The 13,436-nt window shown below is 32.8% G+C and overlaps 1 protein-coding gene across 7 annotated transcripts in view; it reads left to right on the forward strand.

Annotated features, from left to right (window-relative positions):
* LOC5579241 (transmembrane protein 35A) overlaps positions 1-11,000 on the forward strand; it is a 63,166-nt gene extending 52,166 nt beyond the window's left edge. For all 7 annotated transcript variants that reach the window (XM_021840045.1, XM_021840047.1, XM_021840049.1 and 4 more), the window contains 3 exons: positions 8,432-8,570; positions 9,968-10,119; positions 10,184-11,000. In XM_021840045.1, the coding sequence (XP_021695737.1) occupies positions 8,432-8,570; positions 9,968-10,119; positions 10,184-10,249 (357 nt within the window). In that variant the 3' untranslated portion in view covers positions 10,250-11,000. The remainder of the gene's footprint in view (positions 1-8,431; positions 8,571-9,967; positions 10,120-10,183) is intronic.
* Positions 11,001-13,436: the final 2,436 nt, after the last annotated feature.

A 13,436-nucleotide genomic window follows, 5' to 3' on the forward strand; every position in this document is an offset into this window, starting at 1 on the left:
TTTCGTGTTCAGCTGTATGTGTGTGTGTTCCCACTATCAAATTAAATAACTGTTCTCCTACACATATCAGTACCTCCAACCATAAGCAGTGCAGCCAGTGCAGTGAAGAACGCATTTAGTGAACTATTATGTTACATCTATACTTTTAGAGATTTGAAACGGTTTAGTACCTAACAAATCTAAAGCCGGTTCTTCAAGGCATCAAGTCCGAGTGGCCGCATCTGGTACACTCTAAACCAGTGTTTCCCAAACTTTTTTGACTTTCGTCCCCTTGAGACCAATATTTTTTTGGAATCGCGTTAAACTAACGTTGAAGTATTGATTAATATCTCATTATAAGTAAGGTACAGTGGGAGAAGTGTATCAGTGGGGTAAGTGGATCATTCTTCAATATTAAGCATAAATGCTTGAATACGTTGAATGTATTCGCACAGTTGCTTTGTTTTAGATTATATTCTTACGTCCACACTGATACTATTGTAAAACTGGTACTACACACAAGCAAACTTGTTAGCTGCAAAAATTAAATAATTTCAAAATTGTTTTCCATCATTCAAAAATCCATTGTATCTCTATCTAAAGTCGAATACTATTAGTTTTTTCGACACATGGTGAGCATTTCACTTCTAATTGAATGAATCACAATGAAAAATATGTGATTTTTATAAATAAATACAGTGGGATTCCGTTTTTGGCATGCTCCGTTTTTGGCATGCTCCGATTTTGGCACCCCCCGATTTTGGCAACAAAATGGATCCGTTTTTGGCAACATTTTTCAATACCATTAAAATTTTTGTAAATATTATCGTGTCTGTTGCTTTAGTCACTTGAATAGCATGTCAACTCCACACCGATTACATTCCAGATCTCTATTTTCGTCGATGTTTCCCCAAATCTCACCAACTACTAAGGACTCGCGTACGCGCTTATTTACTTCAGAATGGTCATGGTCATACATAGGCAACGTTTCATGAGACCAATAATCTCCACCAGTATCTCAACTTAAGATCATTATTTTTTCATAGGCATTCATATTGAGTGACCAGCCCACTTGAGTCTGCCAGTACACAGTTCGAACGAAACGTGTAAATTTCTGAGACATATAATGCACATAATCGGAGCGTTGTATAAAATGGACATTTACATGGTATGTCATGTAAACTTCAATTATATATCATGTAATCCGGCAGGATTCTATGTGGTTACGTGACATATAACAAAAATTTACATGATTCAAGACTTAAATTTACATGACGTCGTGTTTACATCGCATAAATAATGTTTACATGACGTGTAATCTTCATTAATTTTAACTGTGTAGGTGATACAATAAAAAACACTGTTCTTCAGATTTGGAACAGCTTGTTCGAACAAAGCACCAGCACCGACATAAAAGCAACGAAAAATCTATGACTCACACAGAGTTACAATCATAAATTTTGTCTCGCTGTCTTTATTATTATGGATTTATATACATTGCGAATGTAAAAACACACCGCAATATTAGATACAAATATGTACAGCAAAATGGCGTGTAGCATAACTTTTTTTAAATTTCATTAAATAACATGACAAATGCGACTACAGTCCAAACTACAATTTATTTTCAATAATACCATTGGAGCGTGCGATAAATACGACTGAGAGTGTTTTTACTTTTTGTCTGTGGTATTGGTGTGTATATTGATCTTTCTGCGTCAACTAATTAAAGCTACGTTCTCTCTTTTCTATAGACTCTATAAGGCGTTAGATTTGTTAAGAGACGATCCAGAATTCTGTACAAGATTGTTAATCAAGGATACGGGTCTCAACATCATCAAAATGTTCCTTATGAGTTGAGTCTATGAGTTTCCTAAATGTACCCTGGAGAATCCTCAAGGGATTCTTCGTTCTTGTGGGACTTTTCAGAAATTTTAACGAATTCATGAGGATATCTGCAGATTCCAAGAGGACACTGAGACCTTCTTAAGGGATCGTTAGAGTGTATAACTGGTTATGGAGGATTATGTCCAAAATCTGGTGATTCCTAATAAACTCTAGGGCGTCTTGTAAATTTTAAGCGGGATAATGTGAATTTCTAGTAATATTTTTAATATTTTCGGCGAAAGCTTGAGGATTTTGAAAAGGTTCCCAAAGGAATTTGAGGTGTGCTACTGGTAGCCTGATAATAATATACTTTTATTTTTTTCATCGAAGACTTGAGAATTTACGGCAACATCGCAGCGGAATTCCAAGATGTTAACTCATAGCAAAATCCTTAGCAAGATCCTGAGAACTCTATGCGAGATCCTACGGATGCTTGGCAAGATGCTTCAGAGCTCAAGAGTTTTTTCTGTAGATTTATTATGAGAACCTGAAGATTCCTATAAGGTTCTTGAGGTTTCATAACAGGATCCTGTAAATTTCAGTTGATTTCATAAGGCAGGTGTAAAACATATATCAAGCTGAATTAAAGATTATTTCAAGTAAAAATTAAATTCTACACAATTACAAGACATTTATGCATCTTCTCATGTTTATGTTTGCCCTTTTGATACAGTCAACCATTTATTATAAAATGCTTTACTTTATCAGAAACATAAATTGAAGGAGCAATTCTAAACTTAAATGTTCATTTAATTAGAAAAAAAGGTCATGCCGTTTTGCAATACCCAGCGCTTTTGATTCGCAAATACGCCTTGAAAAGAAAACATTTTTGTGTTCGTTTTCTCTCATAGTTTTAAGAAAATGTCCAGTTCTTCAATAAAAGTCACTTATGCGATTATTGGTTTTACAAGGCCCTTTTATACAAAAAATATTCATAAAGCTTCTAAAAAATAATTGAAGACGTTGAGGCGTAAAAATGCGACCAGAAAATCGTTTGCCAGATTTAATATTACGGAGCTATAGATTCATAGCATAGTATAACCCTTCGGGAAAATGCTTCGAAGTGAACCTTTTCGAAGTCTCAACGCCTTATGATTCCATAAAAATGATGTATTAACATTGTAATGATGCTTTCAAAACCAATAGTTGAAAAATAAAATTTGAAGTATGGGTTCCGATTTTGGCACGGTTCCGTTTTTGGCAACTGAAAATTTCAACTTTGTTGCCAAAAACGGAATCCCACTGTACAGATATATTGTACATGGTACACTTACCCCTACTTCTTAATGGGGTGGGGTAAGTGGATCAGGTATTACAGTTAACTCTCCCTTACTCGATATTCCGTATCTCGATATCGAGTTAGAGAACCATAGTAAAAGTTGGTTTTCATGGCTAACTCGATGGTCCCTTGGAACGCAGTTGCACTGCTTTTGTGTTCTGTAACTCGATACCTCCCTAACTCGATGGTCCCTTCAATATCGAGTAAGGGAGAGATGACTGTATTACCATTTGTTGGCAGACTGCTTACGTAAATTTTAATAGGTTTCAATATCCGCAAATATTGTTTTTCTTCAATTTTTTTCATTCCCAGCTTTAATTTGTCAAATTCACCATAGCGAATTTGAATTAATCCACCTAAAAGTTTGTTCAACCTTTCTGGTATAAAAAAATATTAAACAAAATATAATTTCAAAACTCACACGAAACTTTTCGTGGTTCATCTAAGCTAAGTTGCATAAGAGCAAAATATACTAATTCTCCAATTGAAAGCACATTATCGTACCTTATTTGACCATATAAATTATTTTAGACAGATGATACAAACATATTCATAAATAGAATAAAAAGATTTCAGTTTGTTATTGAAAAAAAAATGCAAACAATATTTTCAAACAACGAAAATTTATCAAAAACATTGTTAGAAATAATCCTACAATACTTCTGTATAACTTTTGTGTATAAATAAATGGATTTTCTCCAAATTATTCTAGTTACAATGTTTTTTAGTTGTTCGAATTAGTGTTCCCTCATTTATTATCCACAGAAAAAAGTTTGAATTACATTATTCACGTTAGCTGTACATAACAATGAAGTTGACTATTGATTTTTCTGTATACACTTACCCCACGGTACCTTATACCGAAAATTTATCAAAATACCCCAAAAAGAGTGTCTTCTACTCGTATATCCATAAAAAGTAATGCAGTATCTACTATATGTCTCAATTGACTTTGTATCAACAAATCTATTATCCTGATTAATGTGCGATCATCGAACAAGTTTCGGCTTTGTTGTCGTTTTTTTTTCTATTTCTCTTTTAAGTTGTTGAAATAAATTTACGAAATTTTGGCTGTTCTGGAAAAAGTCGTATCTATATACAAAATATAAACATATCAGTAAAACCAGATTTTTTTCAATTCTTCATTCACTGAAATATAACGTTCAATTTAGATTTTTTTTTTGAAGCTTTGATCCATGCAATTTTATGTCGCTCAGGCCTATTTTTAAGTAGAGTGATATACGTAAATGGTATTCAATGATTTTATCATTGGAACTCGATTTATGTCCACCAAGTCACATACATTTATTCATAAAATGATTTGTACTTTAAATACAGATTAGAATGCGTGTCAACAAAATATCAAAATAAATAGTTTAACAAATGCGTGAGAAATAAGGACGGTTCATTTAAGAAAGTGGACACGTGTTTTTTACAGTAAACTGTTTATTTTCGAACAAATTCATGAGTTTACCTAAAATACATGGAAATCAACGTAATTGCGATCAAATTCACATAAATTTGAACATTTATTGAGCATTGCTGGAGAATGCTCTTACTTTTCTTTTGATACCTGCCATAAAATTCTGCACAACTTTTTTCGGAACTTTTCGAACTGCTGACCACATTTTCTTGAAAAAATCGATGAAGCTTGCTTCTCTTCCATCCTTCTTAAGATGCCGTTTGATTATTGCCCAATATGTTTCAATGAGGCGTAGTTCTGAGCAATTTGATGGATTCGATCATTTTTCTACAAATTCGACTTATTCTTTCTTGAGCATCTCCAAAGTAGCTGAAGCATTGTGAGCCGATGCTAGGTCTGGCAAAAACAATGGAGGCATGGTATGCTTTCAGTAGATGGGCAGAAGCCATTTTTTAATGCATTCAGTTCTGTAATTTTCGCCGTTGATTGAACCCGTCGTGAAATATGTAGTACTTTCATACCGCAGGAGCAAATTGCTTGTCATACCAAATCATTTTTCCCAAATTTTTCTGTTGGGATGTATCGTACGTCGTCAGGAATATCTGTTTTGGCCACAGCGTTGAAAAAATTCAATTTGGACACTTCGCGATTTAAGCCAAATCTCGGAACGGCAGTTTTTCTGTACACCATTTGTGCAGAAAAAAATTGAGAGTCGCCATGTCAATTCGACCCATCGTTTAGAATTTATAATATTTTTATGTCAACTTTTGTCTGCTGTCAAAATAAACACTTGAGATCACACTGAAACAAAATTTTATTTGTTTTTATGGAATTTTTACACCAAAATGCTAATATTTAGGTGTCCACTTTCTTAAATGAACAGTCCTTAATAGAAACTTAAGCTGCCTTATTCAATGAATCTCGTAAAAAAAAGTCATCAAAACTTTACTCAGGATTTGAAAATGAATTTCAAACATCGCCAAAAGTTTTCACGTATTTTCTGCTTTCAAAATGCATTTAATTGATTTAATTTTTGGCAAAATCATTATGATCTCAAAGACGACTGTCAAATTTGTCTATCATAATTTCAAAACGAGCGTGTTTAGAGGTAAAGAACCGATGAAATATTTAGGTGGCAAATAAATTCTTCCTCAGATTTATGGTTTCTTTAAAATATGTTTGTCTCTTACAAACTTGAAATCTGTTTTTGTTTTTCAATTGCTCAAACTATCGCCCCCTTTTCTAGCACTTTCGCCCCCCAAATTCAATTTTACAAATTTTTGCCCCCCTGAAACTGAAAATAGCCCCCAGGGGGGCGAATTCGCTCACTTTGGGAATCACTGCTCTAAACGGTGCAAAACTATTAATGTCAGATCCTAATGATTTATGCAAATTAAAATGATTACCATTGAAAATAAATAAAGATAACTTGGCATGTCCCACAAAAATCGCCTTATTTTACCGGACTTGACCCAGTAACCCACCGCAATAACTCCGGGTACATGAGTATTCCCGAGTTTGTTTGGCCACTTCTAGAAACTAGATATGTGGGCCAGTATACTGACATAAGATATTTGAATCCGTTAAGTATTCGCTGAGCGGTTAGGGTTTTAGTATTTTTGCTTTCACTCAGGCCTAAACGGGTTAATGAAGCATATTGCTGAAGAAACAAATCCTTTTTGAGCTAATTTTGTAGGGGAAGGGCTATAATCCCATATGTAACGAAATAATAGCAAACAAACTTATGAATATCTCTTCTCCTATCCGTCAGATTGAATTAATCTCTTTAGCAAATTTCTTGATTACGTTTTAAAGAATGCGTTTTCACTATGAGATGATAAGCTTGTACTAACATTCCAGTATTCCTGTGTTAGGAACATTTTTCAAAATTTTAGTAATTTCCTTATAAACCTACATCGTCTTTAGGCCACCTTTGAATCACCTACAAGAAAGTTGTCACCTTTGTTGCCAACTGTTTACTGACGCTGACTTTGATTCTAATCATGCCCCTGTCATTTTCATTAAACGATTTTCAATCCTATCAGTTCCACATTCAATAATTCACGAGCCGACTGGAAAACATGTGAAACATACAGTATCGGACATATAAAATGCACCAAAGCCGTTTTCCCATACAAAATGGTCAACTTCAGAGAGCTATATCTCCGCTGATTCTCAACCGATTTTTCTCATTTTTTTCCGTGACGATCTACAAATTACCTCAATTTTTGATAACTATTGAAAAAGTTGTGTGAAAACTATTGGTTTAAAGGTTACAGATAGGTTGAATTCTGACATGAAGAATGCACCTAGACGAAAAGTAATGTATCAGACAAACTATGCGTCGTATCTTTTCGGTGCCTTCAGCGCATTTCCCAAGTAACCATAAGCATTAATAATAAGCCCTTAATCAGCATCATAAATGCGTACATGCATTATAATAGCACCACAAATGCTTACACACCCTATAACAGCACTTCCGCTGCATAGAAACCCTATTACAGCATCATTAATGCTTCTAAGCCTGATGCATAAGGGGCATTAAATAAGCACTATATTGGCTCTATATTTGCATACAGAGCCTGTTTAAATGCCATCCAGTGTTTTGACAGATATACCACGTGCTTTGTGTTTACATATAGTGGTGAGAGGGAGTCAAACATAAGTCTTCTCACTACTACAATTGCAGCTTTTATGACGGGGAAAAGTGGTGGTTTAAATTGGTCACTTTTCTTTCCAATACTATTCATCTTATGTGGGCGAAGGAGCAAAGGAGCAGAACTTCAACAACTCAACAATACAGGTGTCGCAGATTCGAGACGTAAAATAAGGAATTTCATCATCATAAAACAAGGATCAATATGTGGCAATTTCAAGTCCTCAAAAGGATTAAATTAAAACCACCAAAATGAATAAGTCTGATACGGAGAAGTACTATCTCAATCATTTTATTACATTTTGCATACTATTCGAGGTTCCCATTTTCATTCATTTATTTATTTACCTCGTGTACCAGCTGCTTGGCCGCATACGCGAAAGCTCTCAGGCTGCGTACACGAAAGCACAAAATATTCACCCGAAAAACCTGGCGAAAACAACAACTGACGTTTCTCACGTGGTCTTATATCAGCACTAGTGATGCCGAGAAGCACGGTTATATCTTCGCATTATAATGGCACGCTATTTCGCTTTTTCTGGCATTATAATAGCATTATATGCGTATATAAAACTGACAAGCATCAAATGATTACCCTATATGCGCATATATTGCTGTTACCGTGCCGCATTATCGTGCTTACTGGTTACTTGGGTGGTTACTTGGGTTGGTGATTATCACGCTATGAACAAATGCGCTGAAGACACCAAGATGCTACAACGCGTAGTTTTTCTGCTACATCACTTTGTGTCTTGGTGCAACTGTCTGTATCTTTTGAATCAATAGTTTTCACACAATTTTTACATAGTTTTAGAAAATTGAGGTAATTTGTAGTTCGTCACAAAAATAAAATATAAGGAATCCATTGAGAAACAACAGAGATATTGCTCCCTGAATTCAATATGGATTCATTCGAACAAATAAAGTGTTCCCCAGAACATTCTTTCAAGTTATTTTCGTTCACTGGAGAATCACGATTGGCATCGTATATTCAATCCAATTTCCAGTCAAAAAACCATCCTATGTTTGCACATTAACAGCTAAATTCGGCAAGAAAAATGAGCTGCAAATGGGATTGATTGACGGGCTGCGAAAACCAGACACCGGTATTACTTTTCCGTAATCAATCGCTAAATTCGAATCCTGTTGAAAACTGTTGGATTAATTTTCGTTTTTCTCTCTTTATCTCTCCCTCTATTTATTTCAGCGAAAGAATTACGTCAAATATGCCAAAGTGTTTCCGTTCTCGACGCTTTTCGATTTCAAGCTGCCCTCCAAGTGGTACCGCCGGTCGGTCGGTGGCCTGGAGGTGTTGTGCGGCCTAGCAATGGTGATCATTCCGAATCGTAAGTATAAACACTTCATGCTGTATCAATGAAATTGTGTGATAGTTTTTTTTGTGTTTGAATGACATCAAATCCATCGGCTTTACAACCTTAAAATCAAATTATAAATTAAATTCACTTTATTGGAGGTTATTTTTCCTATCTAAGTTATTAGTTATTAGTTATTAGTTATTAGTTATTAGTTATTAGTTATTAGTTATTAGTTATTAGTTATTAGTTATTAGTTATTAGTTATTAGTTATTAGTTATTAGTTATTAGTTATTAGTTATTAGTTATTAGTTATTAGTTATTAGTTATTAGTTATTAGTTATTAGTTATTAGTTATTAGTTATTAGTTATTAGTTATTAGTTATTAGTTATTAGTTATTAGTTATTAGTTATTAGTTATTAGTTATTAGTTATTAGTTATTAGTTATTAGTTATTAGTTATTAGTTATTAGTTATTAGTTATTAGTTATTAGTTATTAGTTATTAGTTATTAGTTATTAGTTATTAGTTATTAGTTATTAGTTATTAGTTATTAGTTATTAGTTATTAGTTATTAGTTATTAGTTATTAGTTATTAGTTATTAGTTATTAGTTATTAGTTATTAGTTATTAGTTATTAGTTATTAGTTATTAGTTATTAGTTATTAGTTATTAGTTATTAGTTATTAGTTATTAGTTATTAGTTATTAGTTATTAGTTATTAGTTATTATTAGTTATTAGTTATTAGTTATATTATTAGTTATTAGTTATTATTGATTAGTTTATTAGTTATTTAGTTATTAGTATTATTATTATTGATTAGTTATAGTATTAGTTATTAGTTATTAGTTGATTAAGTTATAGGTTATTAGTATTAGTTATTAGTGATTAGTTATTAGTTATTAGTATTAGTTATTAGTATTAGTTATTAGTGATTAGTTATTATATGTTATTAGTTATAGTTATTAGTTATTAGTTGATTAGTTTATTAGTTATTAGTTATTAGTTATTAGATTAGTTATTAGTAATTAGTTAAGTATATTAGTTATAGTTTATTAGTTATAGTTATTAGTTATTTTAATTATAGTTATTAGTATTAGTTATAGTTATTAGTTATTAGTTATTATTATTTAATTTAGTTATTAGTTATTAGTTATTAGTTTATTAGTTATTAGTTATTAGTTATTAGTTATTAGTTATTAGTTATTAGTTATTAGTTTATTAGTTTAGTTATTAGTTTATTTAGTTATTATTATTAGTTATTAGTTATTAGTTATTAGTTATTAGTTATTAGTTATTAGTTTAGTTATTAGTTATTAGTTATTAGTTATTAGTTATTAGTTATTAGTTATTAGTTATTAGTTATTAGTTATTAGTTATGAGCAGCAAAAAATTAATTGTGATGCTTTCAATTGGTCCTTTTTTCAGATAAAATAAAGAATGCAGCCAACATGACCCTGCTCATGCTCATGTTCCTGGCCGTATACTCGCACTACATGGTGAGTGATCCGTTCGAGCGCTGTGGACCAGCCCTTGTGTTCACGTTCATGCTTATTGGCCGACTAGTGATATGGTACCAGGTAATATATTGAAGCCCATATTTGAACCCTGGTTCAATTTCTTATATGATTATACTTTTTACAGGCCAGTCGACGGGAAGCCCTGAACGCTGCCGAAAAGGCCACCAATAATGGCGTCAAGCAGGACTAAATAAAGCACCGTTTGCAATCTATGATCTCATCAATTAAGAAATCAAACGACAATTCACCTTAAGTTATTTCTCTGGCCAAAGCAGGGCAATTGCCACACGAAACGAGATCACGCGGTTGATGTTTCTCACGTCTCAATCCCTCACAATCACACTCTAAATATCCTGCAAACAGTGGGGATAAGATAACTCCAATCAAGAGACAAATCGATATATTTATACTTTTTCTGTTCCAAATGCGACCAGAGCAGAGCTGGAATCTCATTCTGCCGCCCTACCCTTACGTAGAACAAAGTTTTGTTTCTTTCATTTAGAAATATGACATACGAAATGCTACTTTTTGTTCCCATCGAATTTTTGCTGACACGCAATTTGCAGCGGAAGTGACGAAAACGATACAACCCTTAATAATAACTATTTTATGAAGAAATAACAACTACTTGTTTAAATAGTTAAATGTGTTCATTTTTAGTCAAACGCAAGACTCGTCACGAGAATCATCTCTAGTCAGTTGTAAAATTTCTTTGTAAACGAAGCATGCCATTGAAATATGGCGCCCAACGTTTCTCAATCTAATTCTTATCTATTTTGAAGATAAGCTTAAAAGACTTCAGCGAAAATGCGTTTCTGATTGAATAGAAGTAGGACATCATTAAATGTAACACAAGCAAAACCATGAAAGTACATTTGGGCACACAAATTTGTTTCACATAGCAATGTAAGATCGTAACTTGATAAAGGCAACAACATTAAGAAGAATATTACAAAATAAAAGCAAATTATCCTACTGTATTATGAAAATTGTTTGAAATGTGACTGTGGACACACATTTTCAGCAATGAAAACGACTCTTTAATGAATGTTCGAATCCTCTGAGCAGAATCTCAAATAGAGAAATTTTAAAGTAGATGGAGTACCGTGTACCTTTTAATTCCGCTCCTAAATGCTTATCTTTGACAGATACGCGTATTTCGACTACCACTTGCAGTCTTCTTCAGTGTCAGTTACTCGTATCCACAGTGGATACGAGTAACTGACACTGAAGAAGACTGCAAGTGGTAGTCGAAATACGCGTATCTGTCAAAGATAAACATTTAGGAGCGGAATTAAAAAGTACACGGTACTCCATCTACTTTAAAATTTCTCTAAATGAAAACGAGATGCTTGATGCAAATTTTAATCAACTTAAGAAAACGAGAGCAAAAAAGACAAAAACTAGTGCACAAAATGTGAACATTGTAAGAGTATAGAAGCACTTTTAACAGATACTAAGCAAAACGATACCAGTGATTCAAGAGAAGAACCAAAAATATAAAACAGTCGATGCATATTACAAGAACAGAAACAACAGCACACACTGTAGGAACAAAATAACAGAATGGTATAAAAGTAATAACAACAACATTAATAACATTTACCAGATGAGCAACAATACAACAGATACAACAGATAAACAGAAGAAGAAAGCAAACCAAGCAAATAAATATCTAAAAATATACGAAAACCATCAAAAATAAAGCAAAACCGATTTCGAAAGAAAACCGAATGGGATATTATTACACGATATCACAAATTTCCCATAATCTCCGAAATAATATTTGCAATCCGCCTTAAGCCCCTAATATCATCACAATTTTATTGTTTCCAATAATCATGATTTGGTATTACTTTTTTTATAATTTTTCAAACAAATACATTTTGAACAAAAATTCAAAAGCTTTATCACGTTTAATGACTTTTGGAAGCCTTGGAAATATACTGTAGTTCTTTCTTTTTCGTAGTTTCTTTTAGATAAATTATCGAAAAAAATACCACAAATTGATTCCAAAGTTCTTAATTACTGTTTGGGTTTTTGGTGTAATTTTATTTAAAAAAAAAAAACAAATTTATTTGCAAAAATTAAAAATACTAAAAGAATTTTTTACCAAAACTATTACAAGTTTAAGTGCTAATTTTAATTAAATTTACATTGAAGCTACCAGTGGAGATAATCGTTTACAATACAATCCAGAAAGTATTGAAGTAGTTAAACAACTATGTTGTTATGATTTTCAAAGACTTATGGGACTTTCAATATTATCAACAAAGTCAAAATTAACAAATATTACGCGAAAATGGCTAGTGTCTCGGATGTTCCATACAAGTTAACGACATTTTCTTCGATTTCAACACTTCAGTCACAGACAAACAGACGAAACACTTAGCACAAATTTCTTTGAAATAGAGGGCTACAAGCAAAGTATCACGAATACCAACGCACGGTCAATCTTACAAAAATCTATTTCCTCAGAATGAAAACGTATTCGACGTCATTTGAGCTTTCGGTCAACATCAGTCCATCAAGCAAGTGAATGCTCGGCAGCAGATCTTTGTTTACTTTCTCACAGACAACAAAAGCAAAATCTCGTTGATCTGAATTGACAGATGTGAAGTGCCGAAAATCAGTTACATATTTATATTTATTACCAAATATCAGTATTTTATTTTGTCAAATAATTGTGAGATATACATACATGCTTCAAAAAATATATGCTAAATAGAGTAAATGTCATACTAAAACCATATTCGGTCTATTCACCCCAAGCAATGAATAAGTACCTAATATGCATTGCTAGTATAAACTACTTTTATAGCAACGTATGTACATCTCAAAATTATTTTCTCCAATGCATAATGAATGATAATGCACTAAATTTCTTAAAATTTTGTTTTTTTGTTTCGTTTTTGTAAACAAATGAAAAATCTCACGATATTATTCCGCGAATAGTTTATATTTATTGAACCAATTATTACACATCTGATTAAGGATCACATTAAATACAAAACCATATTATAAATACACATTAGTTGGCTTCACCCGGGTCGTATTGGTTCATCGTGTTGCTCAGCATGTTCTCGATTCGACATCATCCTGCATACCAGTCCATGTTTTCTTGAATGTCCTTGATTCACTCTGTGGTCCGATGGAGAGTAAATTACGTACATTTGAATCGAGATTTGAATAGCTGCTTGCGTTTATCGACCATTTGAGGAAACAGCTTCAGTAATCCAGGAAGAGAAGTTTGCGAGAATTCGACGGAGCACGGTCTGCTTCGTGTGGTACTCCTGCAATGAAAAAATATTACGGTTATATGATAATGGTAAAAATCTACAAAAATAATTTCCGGGCTTACCTTGTCAGAATAAAAG

The sequence above is a fragment of the Aedes aegypti genome, chromosome 2 (assembly GCF_002204515.2).
Source record: "Aedes aegypti strain LVP_AGWG chromosome 2, AaegL5.0 Primary Assembly, whole genome shotgun sequence".
Taxonomy (NCBI): domain Eukaryota; kingdom Metazoa; phylum Arthropoda; class Insecta; order Diptera; family Culicidae; genus Aedes; species Aedes aegypti.